The sequence below is a fragment of the Nasonia vitripennis genome, chromosome 1, assembly GCF_009193385.2.
Source record: "Nasonia vitripennis strain AsymCx chromosome 1, Nvit_psr_1.1, whole genome shotgun sequence".
Classification (NCBI taxonomy): domain Eukaryota; kingdom Metazoa; phylum Arthropoda; class Insecta; order Hymenoptera; family Pteromalidae; genus Nasonia; species Nasonia vitripennis.
This window is the reverse complement of record NC_045757.1, coordinates 32,076,219-32,092,202: the sequence shown is the minus strand read 5'-3', so window position 1 is coordinate 32,092,202 and position 15,984 is coordinate 32,076,219. Positions and strand designations below refer to the sequence as shown.

General features: G+C 40.0%; 2 protein-coding genes across 6 annotated transcripts in view; one reads left to right on the top strand and one right to left on the bottom strand.

The window, feature by feature from the left end:
* Positions 1-1,609: 1,609 nt before the first annotated feature.
* On the bottom strand, positions 1,610-3,828 carry LOC100117288 (estradiol 17-beta-dehydrogenase 11-like). The gene is made up of 7 exons (XM_001601525.5): positions 3,449-3,828; positions 2,944-3,081; positions 2,504-2,698; positions 2,293-2,422; positions 2,097-2,214; positions 1,893-2,018; positions 1,610-1,813 (listed from the first exon to the last, which is right to left on the bottom strand). Exons 1-7 carry the CDS (start codon positions 3,692-3,694, stop codon positions 1,753-1,755), a joined length of 1,014 nt encoding a protein of 337 aa, XP_001601575.1. The 5' UTR covers positions 3,695-3,828; the 3' UTR covers positions 1,610-1,752.
* Positions 3,829-5,405: 1,577 nt separating this feature from the next.
* The window catches only part of LOC100117251 (band 7 protein AGAP004871), a 20,573-nt gene continuing 9,994 nt past the window's right edge, over positions 5,406-15,984 (top strand). Inside the window, exons 1-2 of one of the 5 annotated variants that reach the window (XM_031921330.2) lie at positions 5,406-5,585; positions 8,439-8,565. In XM_031921330.2, coding sequence (XP_031777190.1) covers positions 8,475-8,565 — 91 coding nt within the window. In that variant the 5' untranslated portion in view covers positions 5,406-5,585; positions 8,439-8,474. Of the gene's footprint in view, positions 5,824-8,429; positions 8,566-15,213; positions 15,455-15,984 lie in introns of those variants that run through there. The other 4 variants (XM_016990110.3, XM_008216870.4, XM_003423828.5 and 1 more) reach the window with 4 other exon arrangements.

The window sequence follows — 15,984 nt, the reverse complement described above, 5'->3', positions numbered from 1 at the left end:
CTGCGCTTAATACATAGGATTTTCGGTTCTCGAAAAATTCAGTTACTCCATACTGTATAACGTGTTTATATATGTTTTCTCCTTTGTTTTTTTTTTTGAATAATTATTTAAAATGTTAAACTCTGAGTAATATGCAATGTACACTTCTTAAATTTAATATGTAGAATGCAAATATATAATTTAACAAAATTTGTCCTTGCGTTCAACTATAAGAATAAATTTTGCAGTGTTTTGCTTTAATAAAAAAGTTTGTCGTTTGAATTATACGTTCGGATCGAAATGCCTTGACCTCGAAAATCGCGTATTTCTGGGGTTGACTTATCGGGCGTTTTCGGTACCTTTGCATGTTTTCTCGTTAATCTAACTTACATGGGCTTAAAGAGCACGAAAAAACACGTAAAATCATGTAGATCTCTACTACCGCCAGTTCCTGCTAAGGGACGAAGTATCGCCTCGGATCAGACCTCGAAAAATTCTCCAAAAATTCTTTTAAGCATACGAATAAATGACAAAATGTTTAACTCTGAGTAATATGCAGTGGACACTTCTTAATTTTAATATATTGAATGCAAATATATGATTTAAATGTTTTATGTAATGCATATAACGTTTGTCCTTGCGTTCAACTATGAGAATGAATTTTGCAGTGTTCTGCTTGAATAAAAAATTTCGTAATTTAAATTACGTTTGGACCGAAATGCCTTTGTCTCCATCATCAGATCCGGTTGAGTCCTAAAGTATTCACACTTTGGGAACTCCAGCAGAGATTGCGCAGAGACGGCAATGCATCCAAATGAGCGTATTAATGCCTGAGTGTCTTTAAAGTCTGCACATAACAATTCAGTATTGTCATCTATACGAAATGTCAATCTCAAGTTGCGTCGCTCGAATTTTTTACTTGACTAAAAAATTTTCTTTTTAAATTTTAGAGATACCTACTTATAACTTTTATTCAACCATATCGATTATCATTATTCACCAACTCCGCCCAAAACTCGGTGCACTTTCCGCTAATTCCCGTCTTCCCTCAAGCATCCAGCAATTTCATTGTCCCATACCGTCATGTAACCAGAATCCCGCCCGAAACAGCTCCAGCTCGGATAATTGCATATTGGCCCTCTCTCTCTCTCTCTCTCTCTCTCTCTCTCTCTCTCTCTCTCTCTCTCTCTCTCTCTCTCTCTCTCTTTCGTCTAGCTCTATATAGGTAGATCATTCGCCTGTTAATCAACCGCCACGGGTAATCACGCACACCGCGTCTGGTCGATTGCCTTACGCTACACTCGATCCATCGAGGCGTATTAACTCCGCGCTTTCTAGGAAGTCATCGATCAAGCATTGCCGAGTCCCTTCCGGATCAATCAAATCATCTCTTGAGACATGTGTGTAAGCTCTTTCGTTTTGTGCGCCGGTTCACGGAGTTTGTTTGGACTGAGAGCGGATAGTGCGTCATTTGCATTTTTTGCGGGTGTGAAGTCATAGAGACGTAAAGTTTTTTATTTCGGTAGAGTTAAAAACGATCGCGTTGTATGATTGAAAAGTTACTGAAAAAAGGATAGCTATTGCAGGCACGATCTGATTTTGCTTCTGAATGAAAACCATTACAAGCGTCTTCTTTTGATCAATTTTATATTTCGTATTTCAGCGCTATAAAATATGCCGATTCCTATAAAATATTCTACGTATGAAAAATACATGCATCATCAAACGTCTTAAAGTCTATATCAAAGATCATCATCTGTATAACGTATCATTCTATCGCTTGACATTAGCTAAAAAGTCAATTATCAGTCGCATCGCTCGTTTCGGTAAAACTCTGCATTAAAGAAACAAAAGCAAATATCAATCTTTCAGTCGTAAAAATATCTCTACTAGTAAAAATAAAATTAACATACCTATTGATAACATCCAAGTATAGGAGACATCGAGGAATAGAACATTCTTCGTAATTTCGTTGAATAGCACGAATCACTTCACCCGCAGCGTATTTTGGGGATACTGCGCCGAATATGTACGGAAATCTATATCATTGCAATAAGAATGAGCGATAAACTCAACAATAAAAGTATGCACGAAGAATAGCGAAGGTAAAGTTTTACCTATATTTAGGATCCTTCGCCAGCCCGGTATCCGCGTAAAAAGGGTAGACCGTTGTGAAATTGATGTTTGAACTATCGGCAGCTAACCTAAGCTCTTCGTGCAGTCCTTCCACGAGCCCTAGCGTAGTACGACAATTTTTAAATTGCCAAAAGAACTTAACTTTAATAAACCCATGAAAATATGAACAATTCAAACCTCTAATCGCGAACTTGGACGAGCAGTAAGGAACTTTGTTCAGTACTCCATAAAAACCGCACATACTGCACATGGATACTATGTGTCCTTTCTTGTTCTGTAACATGGCTGGCAAAAATGCCTGCAGTGTCTGAAATCAAAGAGATAATTTCTCGTTTATTCGTACAACGAATGACAAAGTTTGTTAAATAAATTTGCTGAGTGCCGATACCCAAAACTGCGACAAAACATTGACATCGAATATTTTCTGAATGTCTTCGTCCTTGTGTTCAAGAAAGGGTTGGTGCATCAAAATAGCCGCATTGTTGACGAGAATACTGACATCCGGTATTCCAGCTTTCCTCATAAGCTTGGCTGCCTCTCGTACCTCCACCCTTTTCGACACGTCCACTACGAAGCCGTGAACCTTTCGTGGATCGAGAATAGCGAGATAGACGTTTTATCGATGTATTGACTTTTTTCAGATGGAAATATACTGGAAACTCGTAAAAGTTTTATCGAAATTGTGATAAAAGCTTCCTTGTCAAAAGCTTCACACAATTATGCTGAATAAAAAAAAAGATATTAAATTTTACGAACTGTGATATATTTTTCCCATATTCGACCCTAAAGCTATATGCAACTAACAACAAATATCAAATGCATAGTTACTTCGCCGCCGTCTTTAGAGATGATGCTCATAGTGTCACGATTAGCCTCGACATCGGTGTCCCAGCAGACGACGACGCAGCCGAGAGCTGCCAATTGCATGGCCAGTTCCCGTCCTATTCCGTGACCTGCTCCTGTAATCTGCAGGGGATATCGAGCTCTCGTTAAATTAACATTGAACGTCTCTGTGATCTCTTTGATGCGCAAACTCATTTCGCGAACGAGAATCATCTCCAATATTCTATCTTGTGATAAGGAGAAAATAGAAGTCTCTTTGAAATTTTTATGAGACTCGCAGCTCAAACGGTATTTTTATACTCGTAAAAATCAGCTGGATTGTCAGATATGACAGGTTAATTTTATCTACATAGACCGGAATTATTGCTTTTTTTTTAACATTTTAGTGCACTGCGCTAACAAACTTTAATCTTCAAAGTATTTAAAAATTAAAATTCAACAACATTTCAGAAACGATTACTGTCAGAGCTAATTCCCTGGTCTCAATTACCAAAACAGTTTCTCCGAGCAAGCTTTTCTTAGACGGCGGTACAACTAATCTCGCAGTGGACAGCAGAATAACCAGTGCGATCCTCACGGATAAGAGGAACAAGTCGCAGGCCAGTTTTGGAAGAGGCGTTAATGGGGCGAATAACCTGCTACCGCCGAATCCGCGTCTCAAAATCTTGCCTTTCACGGACGATGACTGCGGTTTCGATGATACGCTCGTTTTGCGGCGAAACAAGGAGATGACCATTGTTCTGATCTTTCGGTATAGTGTCCGGCTCAAACTTGTCGCGCGACAAAGCTTATAAGATAATACGGGATCGGTTATATTGGTGTTGTTTATCTTTTAGGTTTGGGTGTTGAAATAAAAATCGACGATCGTCAGCGAAGTATTTGGAATGTTTTGTATGTTTAGAACTTACTCGTGTTTCGATTAAACAATAATAATAATAATGATATCAACATTTCAAATTATACGCTGTATCTGCTTGAGAAAAAATAAAAGAGAATTTTCTACTATATGTGTGGTTTCAAGGAAAAAAATTCCCCTGAAAACTCGTTCTCTGTATGTCGCGTACAGCTTTCGTGTATATGTTTCTAATCCGTGAAGGCAGATATATATGTTTGTGGATGAGTGATGGCAATTTTTGCTGCGGGATCTCTCGAAAAGTTGTTGGTCTAACGGCAAGCGGAGCTCAAAACGCTAATCTCCATGACGTCAGACTTTTACGTTGTATTTCGTTATATCTGCTGGAAAAAAAAACCAGTACATATACATGCTGAGTTGATGTTTCTAAGGTTCATTTGTAAAAATGTATTTTATCCCTAATTTTTTATCAAGTAGAATAAGGTTTAAACGTTTTGAATGTGCAATAATAATTACACTATCTAAAATTATTTGAATTAACTGAGAATTTTATCCATTACAAAATATTGTTTAAAAAATCGGGAACAAAATGGTTATGCAAAAAATAATGCATCAATATTTTTTGCATAACCATCAACACTTTATGCTTTAGAAGTATAGAACATTCACAATAGAATGTAAAAATAAACTTTAGTAAGTGGACTGTGAAACAGATGCCGCTGATAAGCTTGAGTATATCCTTACTGTAGTATAGTATAAGCAAGAGTTGGTAACTTAGAGACCATTTTTATCATGCATATTTTTCGATATTTATAATATCAATTCGTCAATATAAAAAAAAATAAGAATAAAACAAAGTTAAAATATTCAAATGATGACGCAAAAAAATTATATGATTGAAAAAATCAATTACAAAACTCATAAGTATTATAATTCAAAGCCTATAATAAACAGAATAAATTTGAAGGTATCCTTAATCTTTGTTCAATACACCAGTGACGTTGATCTAATTAGTGAGGTAATTAGTAAATAAATTCCACACTATGTAAAAGTCAATAATCATTCATAATACCTTTGGACTAATTATAAAGGAAGATCAACGTAATTAATAGCACAGTAAGGTCAACAGTATAAGACTTTTTTATTATAAAGAATATAGGTTGTTTTACACTAAAAGTCTTGTAATTGTAATTATTTTAAGATAAAAATCAGCAAACCCTCCCCTTGAACTCTAAACAAAGGTTCACAATAATAGCGAGCCAATTCAAAGAAGAACAAGAGCTCATAGCACCTAGCGTTTTCATTCCTTATTCAAAAATGAAAGCCTCGATGAAAATACTCGTCCTTCCCGCCGTCGATATCGCGATTAGTAGAGCAGGCCGTCGCAACTGAAACATTAAGGCAAACTCAATAAGAGTATATAACTCAACGAAGCTTCTTCATAAAGCACACATCAAACCGAAAAGCTACGCACGCTTTAACACATTATACCCCACCGCTTCCTTCCCTTCTTCCACCCAGCGAACCATCCCCCCACGCAACGTAACCCTTGGAAAAAGGCGACAATGAAGCCCAGCTCGGCGGGCATTAGTATAGCCACTGAGCTCTGGGAACGTATACGTGCAACTGTGTATAGGAGCTATAAGCATAGTCGACCGTGGCCGGCTCTATAGCAGTTTAGCGCCGCGTGCAGCAAGTCTCATCGTCGTTTTTACTCCCTCTTTCTAATACTTACTGCACCGTTGGCCGTCGTCGGCGACACGTCTCTGACAAGGTGACGATCGCGCTGCTGTTGGATTTTTTGTCTGCTGTCTCTCTCCATCTCTCTCTCTCTCTCTCTCTCTCTCTCTCTGTTTTATACATAGTTCTGTGTATCTATCTGTATCGTAAATTTTCATCTTTTACTCGTGGCTTGTGTGAGTGTTAGACATATACGTGTATATTTGTAAAAAAAGAACCTCGAGAGAGGACTGCGTCGCTGAGGAGCTGCAGTGCGAGGAGGCAGCCGGCCGGTGAGTATTTTGGGGGCGAGGAATCGCTTGGGATCTGTGCTGCTCTTTTTTTTTCTTTTGCTTGATGTGACCGTACAAGAAGACACCAAATACTTAGGGTGACCAATTTTGCTCGAATTATTTTGGCAATTTATACTACATGTGTAACATATATAAAAAGTATACTTAGTTGTGTGTCGAAAGAAGCCTCCTGAAAAATTTGAGGAAGCTCTGGTGTCTTCTTGGTAGAGGGATGAGCTGTGTGGTATAATAAAGTAATGACCGCTTGCTGTTATCGCGATTATTGGATTTCCAGAATAAAAATCATTTTTCTATTAGCGCGATTATATAAGCTAGAAACTTGTATTGAAATTGAATTTTTTTATAATATCGGTGTTTCATACATGTTTCCTTTTGATGGAAATCGCTATTTTAACGATCGAACCTTCGTATATAGGCGCATTAGAAAAAAAGCGGTATCAGTCACTGCTCTTAATACGCGGCAATAAAGATTACAATTCGACAACAACCGATCTGGAAAACAATCGATCGAGAATTACCATCCAGAATTTGAAGAAAAAAAAAGATTTTGCTATTTGAAGCGAATGACTTAATATACATCTCTTAAAAATAACGCATATTTTCCATTCGTCACATAGGCGCCTAGTAAAAAGAAGAGAAAAACCTTCTAAATGAGTCATTTATTTTCCAACTTATTCACCGCCGGCGACACAAAAACACGCTTTGTTCAAAATCGTTTCCTTTACACCGCTGCATAACGATACTCTCTATTTCGAGCTACGCGAAATCCCCAGCAATAATTGTATGCGCGTAGCACCACATTCTCGTAAGTGCGCACTACATTAGGTACAAGGCTGCAAAGCTCGCACACACTCGTACGTGATTCCTGGGTAAACATTGTGCACGCGTTACTTGCGCGACTTATCAAACTGCATCGAAGAAATATGCACCTTATGGATATAGAGAGTACGAGTAATTGTGAGGCATAGAGTCAAAATTTTATATGGTTTGCATCGATTCAGCGCTTGCGAGTCTTTAGACTGTTTGTTACACAAGTAGAAATATCCGAGATGGGCGAGATGCGTAAACCGGTATTTTGTAACTAGTCGATGAATGTGTACTTTGCTCTAATTCATCCTCGTATACTCTCAGCTGTTGACAACGACTCGTGGTAATCTCTCTCTCTCTCTCTCTCTCTCTCTCTCTCTCTCTCTCTCTCTCTCTCTCTCTCTCTCTCTCTCTCTCTCTCTCTCTATCCTGCGGGATTTGCTGTTTAGAGAGAGATACAGGGTTTATCGCGGAGAGTATAATTTGATTGTACCGAGTTTCTCGATGTGTTTGCTTACTTAGTGGAATTACATGTTAGTTTCGTGGAAAATATTATCGTTCAAGCTCGAGGAAAAAATTCGTTGGAACAGGGATCGATGAAGTAGTTTACTTCGATTAGCCAGGCACTTGCGTTTGCTTCAAACCTTTGCCACTTATTTGCTACAACGTCAAACGATACTTGGCACAATCATCTATCGACAATAATTTATTTGGGACACGTACCAACGCGGAGTCTGAAATCCATCAGATAGAACAATCAATTTCGAAACGCGATGACGTTTGTCAAACCAATACAATCTCTTCACGGCAAACACACAAACAATGTATACACGTACGGCAACAACGGCATCGATGCACACAAAGCCATTTAAAACCTCGATAATTGGAAACCGGTAGAATCGGAGCCACGACGCAATTACTCGGTATTTCGGATCGCACACATACACACATACACAACGCACTGAGCTGCACTGCTGATGTGTATGTATACAGCTTCGAATGAAAGTGTCACAAACACTGGCGCTTTTTTCGATCACCCCTGACGGCTGCTGTCTATATACTTGTTGAATTCGAGCACTGGGTACGCGTATTGTAAGGGAGAAACGTTTCCCTGCAGCGCATATTCAGAAATTCGATGAAAGGATCGTCGTGATTGTCAATTTGGCTTTTATCGCTTTAAATTGCTTCTATATAGGGTTGTTTTTCGCAGAGAAAGAATCGTTTATTTTTTATCTTCGTTTCGCATAGCGTTCGCAAAAGTTTCTAAAAGAAATTACAAGTTGTACGGTAAATCGGCTTTTCAGACCGGTAAATTTTTTAAAGCGCTCGTGACCGTCGCGAATGTGGGTCAAACAGTTAATATCGTTGAAGACTGTTTGAGCAGGTAAAACCATTACAATCGCATAACGACATCTGGGTAAATTGTATGTGCCGAAGAAACGTCGATCGTTGCAGGCTTTCAAGCTGGAAACGGGCATTCGATATAGATCCTTGAAATGGGCCTATAAATAGAAGCAAAGTATTGTTTTACTTGTGTGAAATTGTTTTTGATTCCCATCGGCGGTGTATAACTTTTGAAACTTCATCCTGTGTGAGAGTTAAGGGCACTGATTGTTTGTTCGACATGAATGTTACAGTTGAAGGACTTTATGAATAATTGATATCGATTATGCAAATTGAAATCGATTCGATGCAGTGTTTAAAAATAAATAAATATATGGCTCAGCTGATGTAGCTGACAAAGTGTTAAATTAAGATGACAAGTAGATTGTTTTAAGTTGTAACAGCTGGCAGGATTCGAGGCGCGTGTCAGTCCTGTGAGGATGTCAGTTCCCATGACAAATATGAATGGGAACGGTGCAACAATCCAAATCAACTCGCGGCCAGACGACATCCGAAACCGGATAATCAAAGGTTCGTTCATTTAAAAAATATACTATTTTTATTTTCCAAATACTACGACTACCCATCAAAGCTTATAATCCACGAAAAAAGCTGAAATTCCATAGGTACCGATCGTTTTACTAGTTTGCTTTTAGAATTTGCAGTCCAGGTTACGCCATACCGCGCAGAAAACACGAAACAATGCCGGTAATTACTTTTCTACACCAGCAGTATAAAGCGACTTTACATTAATTCAATATTCATAGCCGTATGGACGAGCAGTCTCCTTTCACCCATACATCTTTTTTGATAATCAAACGAGTACACGTTTGTTCGGGTAATTCAAAGGTCAGAAAATCTTATTATAGAAAGACGATTATAGTCAGTTATAGTAAGTCTTTGTTCGAATTAATCGTTTTTTGATGATCGAACTTCGAGAATAAATCGACCGAAGTACACAAGTTTGGATAGCGGCATGCGAGAGTTATATATAAGTACGGATTATTAAAAACGAGGCTTGTGTAAATTTTCCAATACACGTGCGCGCAGATTAAATATTACTTGCATGTATACGTTATGATTTATACAAAGGAGAGTTGGACAATATGGTTACCCACAGTTGTTGCGTGGGATTTTCTATTTTTTGTTTTATCAGCTCGATAAATTTCAAATTCATAAAAAAGCATCATCAGTCCGACGGTGTGAGCATAGGCATTAGTCTTATACCACTATACCTAATAGTATAGTAACCATTGAACAAAACGGTTTTAGACTGACCTTTTCTACTGGAACTTATCGGTTCTGCTAAAGTATGCGACTAGCGACGATAGGTGGCGCATAAGCGCTTTACCATTTCCCTTGTAACGTTCCGCGCGCAGAATGTATAAATTGAGGTTCGCTGCTTCTGCCAAAACTGCCTTCTTAGACCTAATGCTCGCGAGCCGCTCATGCTGTGATCCTACATGACTATCTCAGTACTCTCAGTAATTTGTTGCAACTTTTCTCTTTTATTTGAAAAGTTTTGTCTTTCAGTGGAACACAACAAAATTTTATTTCCTGCAAGTGCATATAAAACGGCTTCTATCACGATTAACCCATCGAAAATCCAACGCAAAAATGGCAAACCCCTATACAGCCTGCATATACCATAGCGCGACAGAACGGTATAAGTTTGCTCGTAAATCGCATCGATCGGCCACCTGTATGAGCATACACGCGAGTCTGACCCGCGACGTCCGGCCGATCGAATCGAGCCATATTCGCCGGGCGCATTTGCCCTGACATGTCATCGATTAATTATTCATTATCCCCCCCCCCCCCCTCGTCGTGGTTGGAGTAAAAAGAAGTGGGGGTGGCCAGAACTTAAGGGACGGGGGGAAGGTCGTACCGTGCGCGTGACGCACTTGCCACTTCCGATCCGGCTCGCGCGTCGTTTTTCTTTTTTTTCCCCGCCGCGCTGCGCACGACAATCGATTGTCTCGCGCACGAGCTTTAGCCAAGGGGTTAATATGTATATTGAGGCACTTTTGCTTTCTATGCGACGATTTACGCGTATTTCTGGAGTGAAGGGGTATATTTAGTTTTGCTCTATGGGAAGGTTGAGCTCTGCCGATTGAATAGTAAAGCTCTATTCTTCTTTTATTTTGTAATTTTTTATGGTTAATATTTTTGCCGCAAGATTTTAAACCATGTGTGTGCCAATTTTTACCACGATTTCAACCCGATCAATTGCGATCGTTGGAATAATCAAGCGATAACGTGTATGCCCCGTGATAATTGCGCAGATACTTATCGTAGAAAATTGACGAGCCGAGAATAGCGTGCGTGCAACACGTTTTACGGTCAAAGACAATGAATCTGCTGGCTTCGGATCTCTAATTCGCTTTAGAATATCAATCGGAGAATCGTTACCAGAATAGATGACCGAATTGAATCGAACTTTATCAACAGTGAATTCAATTAACCGATTGCTTAAATAATCACTAAATAATTACAGCGTAGCCAAATTCAAAATCTTCTTTCAGATATGCGCTGCCACGATTTTCTTAATTGAAGCTTCCAATAAAGTAATCTCGGTGGAGGGCAATTTCCGATTCAAGCTCTATCGAATATTCATGAAACTACAGCCAGCGCCGCCAGCAATTAAAAATTTTTTTAAATAATTCACCGAGCAAACCTGACGAACGTATAACGCTGACATAGAAAATTCGATCGATGTACCCATTTAGCCAATATCCGCATCCGTATAATTCCGGAGCTCCACAGATCAAAAGTAAATCAGCAAAGCAGCTCATTAAAAAGCTTCACCCCCGCCGCACGTCGCATCCATTTTTCTCCGCTGAGCAACAACATCTGCCGCGACGCCCACAAGTGTGCCGGAACGTTGAACCGTCGGGGGCTCGAAAACTGATCGATTCGCGCTCTTATAATACACCTCGCGGAATATTGTGCTCGTCGGAGGCGTAATAACCGTATGGCAGCGCGAGCAGGTATGAAGAATCGGTCGAGCGAACAATTATCGAGCTTTCGTACGCCTAGAGCCTCGGTACACGTAGTCGCAATAGCTCTAAAGTGCAAGCATTTGGCTGTTGGCGGTTAGCTATTGTGGTGTAATAATGGAATTTCTCGCTTTTCCTCGATTGAATGATTCAGTTGTTTTTTAGGAATTATAGGTGGGGAAGAATGACTTTTAGGGTAAAATAATGACGTCTCAGAAATGCGTTGAGTGTGCTTTTAAACTGTAGTGTAATAGCGTTATGAAAAATTCATAGAATAAAATAAGTATGCAACAAAAAGCGTAAAAGTTATGCTGTCATCAAGAACTTCGTATTCAGCGCGAACAAAAAGCAAAACTTAGGGAGGCTACCTTTTTTCACCGTTGAATGAAATAGCGGAAGGATATGAGCTTTAAAAGCTTAGAACCGTTGTAAATTCGCTCGAAAAGGCTTTCAATCGATTGATGCTCGGGACGAAAGTTTGCAAACAATGCTTTAGAAAGCTTTGCTTCCCTCTGAAATTGTTTATTCGGAGGATTGAAGATTATTTAAATGATGCATGAAAACTCGTTAAAAATCAATTACTTAAAATAACTGCGTGTACCATAAATTACGGTTAATTCCATACTGAATATCAGATTTGTCAATTAACCAGACTATCTTTTGCGCAGCTATAGTTGAGCACTGAATCGATAAAGCTTAAAAAATTGACGAGAGTTTATCATTGGCCTAACAAGACAGCTCTAGTCATCAAAACACAGGTTTACCAGATTCGAACTACTACACATTACTTTCAGGGTTTGCTGAAATCTCTCATCTAATGCAGTGTAATAGCGAGGAATCTGTGCGGATTTCTGTATTATTTTCTCTTATTTTTGAAGATTCAGTACTTGCATGTCATAGAACAATAACATATGATGCAGCTGTTATTATTGTTTTGACTTTTTTAAATGGGCTTATTTAGAAGCTGATCGTTAAATTCGCGTCATCAGACTCTGCATCAAACCTCTACATATACCGAAGTGGTGTATTCGAAACGTTTCTAAAAGAATAACTATTATTTAATAAAAAATTTGGTTCGTTCTCGAATATCACATCTATCAGGTATAAAGCATGAAATCTCCATGATCTTCTCGACGAATAAAATTTCCCAGTCTTCGAGACCGAAAATAACGAAAATAGACGGCTTTTTGCGTCGGGAAATCCCCAAGACGACAGCTAACTCGGAAAAAGATGTCGTTATAAAAATTGACATCGTGCATATAGGTCCACAAATATTTTCATAAACAGATTGGCCTCCTTTTCCACAAACATAATATATGCAGAGCTATCTTGCGAAGGAATATATACGAGTAAATATTTCCTCGGTTTTTCGCGTAGATTAAATTACGCCAATCTCATAAGAAGGTCGTTTTAAAGGAGAATTCAAACTTTTCATTTTCTTCATAATACACGAGAATATTTCTATCAAATTGGACATTGCGTCATTGCACGGAAGTGAGCGTTTATTCATAGCTGCTTTTAAAACAAGTGTATCAAATCGATCGAAAATATCTCAATTCACAAGAATATTCCCACGTTGCATAGCCTCAAAAGCTTCAGACATTTTCCAGACACATTCGATGATCCTCCAAAAATCAATCGAGACATCACGAATCGCGTATACAATAATGGAAACTAATTTCGCACCCCACACCCCTCGACATCCACACACAAATCCATTATTATTCCATCCGATGCCAGAATAACAAAAGCTCCGCAACTTGCATCGTGACATAATCCAAGCGCAGCTTCCAAAACTGCGATCTAATGAATCTCGGCTCTTTATTATCCCGACTCATTGAGCGTTACACACACCTCCCATGCATGAACACCCCCGAGGCGCCGAAATCAGTGAGCATTTCCCTCCCGGATTTTCCGAGCCATTGGAAAGTGTGTGTATGTATTATACGTCACGGGCTATATAACACTTGGAGAGAGTTGAAGCGCTGCGCGTGGAGGTAACAAAAGACCGAAGCCGGAAGCACTCGATCTGGTGTATATATATATATATGTATATATATATATGTACATGCACGAGAGAGAGAGAGAGAGAGAGAGAGAGAGAGAGAGAGAGAGAGAGAGAGAGAGAGAGAGAGTGTTATGTAACACGTTGCCGTTCGAGAGGAAGACTCGAGAAAGGGAAAACTCGTTGGGGATGAATACACACGAAGGGAGAGCGGAGGATGGCTCGTATGTATGTGTAAGAGCCGAGTAAACTGTGCGGCAGTCGAAGGAGGGAGGGAGGGAGGGGATGGAGTGAAAAAAAACGGAGGATGTAATGAAAAGCGATGGAATAACACGGGAAAGTCAGGTGCGGGTGATTGTTTTTTTTTTTTGTCAATTATTTCGGTAGAACGATCAATCGTGATTATTGCGCGATGGGATTCGGTGATCAGTCAGGCGGCTCGTTGCTATTTTGTGCGATGGTTTTCGGGGTTGGGATGAAGGAGAGAGAGAGTAACGCTGAAGAATGACATTTTTAGAAATTTTCAATTACTGAATTACTAATAACTCGATCTTGCTCGTCTCTTTTCGAATTACGATTGAAATTGATCGCTATTTATTGATCTTCTCGCTCAACGTTGTTCACGAATATTGCGGTATGCTATACATATATTTATGTCAGTATTAGGTGTATGATTAGTAAAGGTACAAGGTGGCACACGGCAAAGTGGCTCAACTCGAAATACTACAATTTGCGCTTAAACAAATACAGCTGCAATAAAATTTTAGTTATCCCTTTCATAGCAACAGTAAATCCAGTTCGAAGAAACTTAAGAACCAGCGATTGGCAAAGTTGAAACTTACCAGACAAGCATAACTTTCGTAAGCTCGCAAACCTGCGCGCAAAAAAAAAAAATTTTCAAATAAAGCTCACAACACAAGGTTGCTTACGGCGTATAATCCTCTCGAATTTCATTCCACGTTCTGTTGCAAAATATTTTCCGAGTATACCCGATCGATTCCTATTGTTTATATGACGTCAAACAATGATAATCGAACGGATACTCTGCAAATATTTTTGTTATGCAAAATCTATGAGCAACGGAGGGATAAATAATTTCTCCTCGCTCCATCCCGCATTTCTATTCCAAGTCCACAATTACATCGACCATATTTTTAGAATGATAATTAGCAAAGTTATCAAAGCATACTTAAATAGTAACACGTGTATGTCAGCTTGTCAATCGATGGCAGATACACCGAGCTTGTAAACAATTGAATTTGCATGAGGAAATATCGGTTCCAGCTTTTCCGCACTAAAAGCTTCGACATTTACTATTTTCTCTTTCGAACGCGCAGCATCGCCTCCTCCGAACGCACGTCTGACCGGATCCGGTTACCTTCTACTTGACTGCTGCCTTAAATTCCCAGTGCATGAAAAAGGCGGTTTTGCGACGCAAAAAAAAACGAACGACGTTGGCTTTACTCTTGAAAATTGTATAGCTTTGCATCGCATCACGCTGGACAAACTATGCTAAATTTTAAAATAATAATGAACACAATATTATAAGACTGTAAATAAAGTAGCCGTACCGATCGCTGCGAAAAACTTTGCATAAATAAACACACGTAAAACAACGAGCTCCGCACATCAGCCTATTATTAACGCGCGCATATAGTGTTGAATCGATACTCGATTTTTCATACAACATCGAAAAAAAAAAGTTTTCCCATCCAACTGAATCCTCTACATTCTCAAGCTCAAAGGCAGCGCGCAGTGCCTACATCTCGCCTAATTACGATTCCTCGAGCGTAAAAAAAGCGGAAAGAAAAAAGAAAGCTTCCATCATCCCCGCAGAATCCGGACCAGCCTCGGCGCTATACACACATCGAGAAGCAAAGAAACTTGCACGCACGCAGGACGAAAGCTCTCCGAGCTTTGCGCATGTCGATAAGGCTGGCTGAGCAACATGGCGGGGGGAAAAGCGGCGGCGGCAGCAGCCCTCTCTCTCTCTCTCTCTCCCATGGGGCTTCTATACGCTGTAGGGAGGAACGAACGGTAGGATAAACAAGCGGTGGGAGAGGTAGAGAGAGCTTTTATGAGCTTGCGGGAGAGAGAGAGAGGACGAAGGGGAGGACGACTCTCCCACGCGCTTCATTGGCCTGTACGGCGTCGGAGGGGAGTATAGGAGTCGCGCACACAGCAGGACGACAGCGCGAGAGAGGTGAACGTGCCTCGCGACGCTGCACGAGTGCATTTCTTGAGGGACAGTGGCCCGCTCGAGACGCTGAGAGTAGTGTGCTTGCATAGCGTGCGCGCGAGCGTGTCGTGTGCTTTTGGAAGCTCGGGAAGAACACGCGGGAGGGGTCAGGGTCGCTGCTGCTGCTTCTTCTTCTTCTGCTGCTGCTGCTGCCCGAAGCCTCGAAGATGAACAAAGGTGAGCTTGAGTCAATCATGGGGTTTTTGGCTTTGCGTCCGGTGCACGTGTACTTGAATGTATAGGCTGCGGGGAGTTGCTGCTGCGCGTTATTTCGAATGACGGGGGATTTGATTAAGGATACTTTGACGAAAATCGACGTGGAAAATGAAAACTTGTAGCGGAAGCTTATCTCATTTCAAGCTCGAGGCTCGATTGATTTCCTTGGAACGCGTGTACTAATACGGGATATATCGACGAAATAAATGCTTGAAAAATCGATGCACACGCGTCGGCTGTGAAATACTGAATCGAGTTTTTCAATATCGAAATTATTGAAATCGTATACACGGTTTAATATCCGCGAGAGATCAATTACCGATTTGCATTTCAAATTATACATGGCCGATATAATTCTGTATAGATGATGAAACACTGCACAGCACAGTATAGATTGTAGTCGAGCGAACTTACACCGACAGTCGGCTTATTTAAATGTAAACAAGATATACACATCAGAATGTATAATCAGCGATGTGTATCGCGTACTA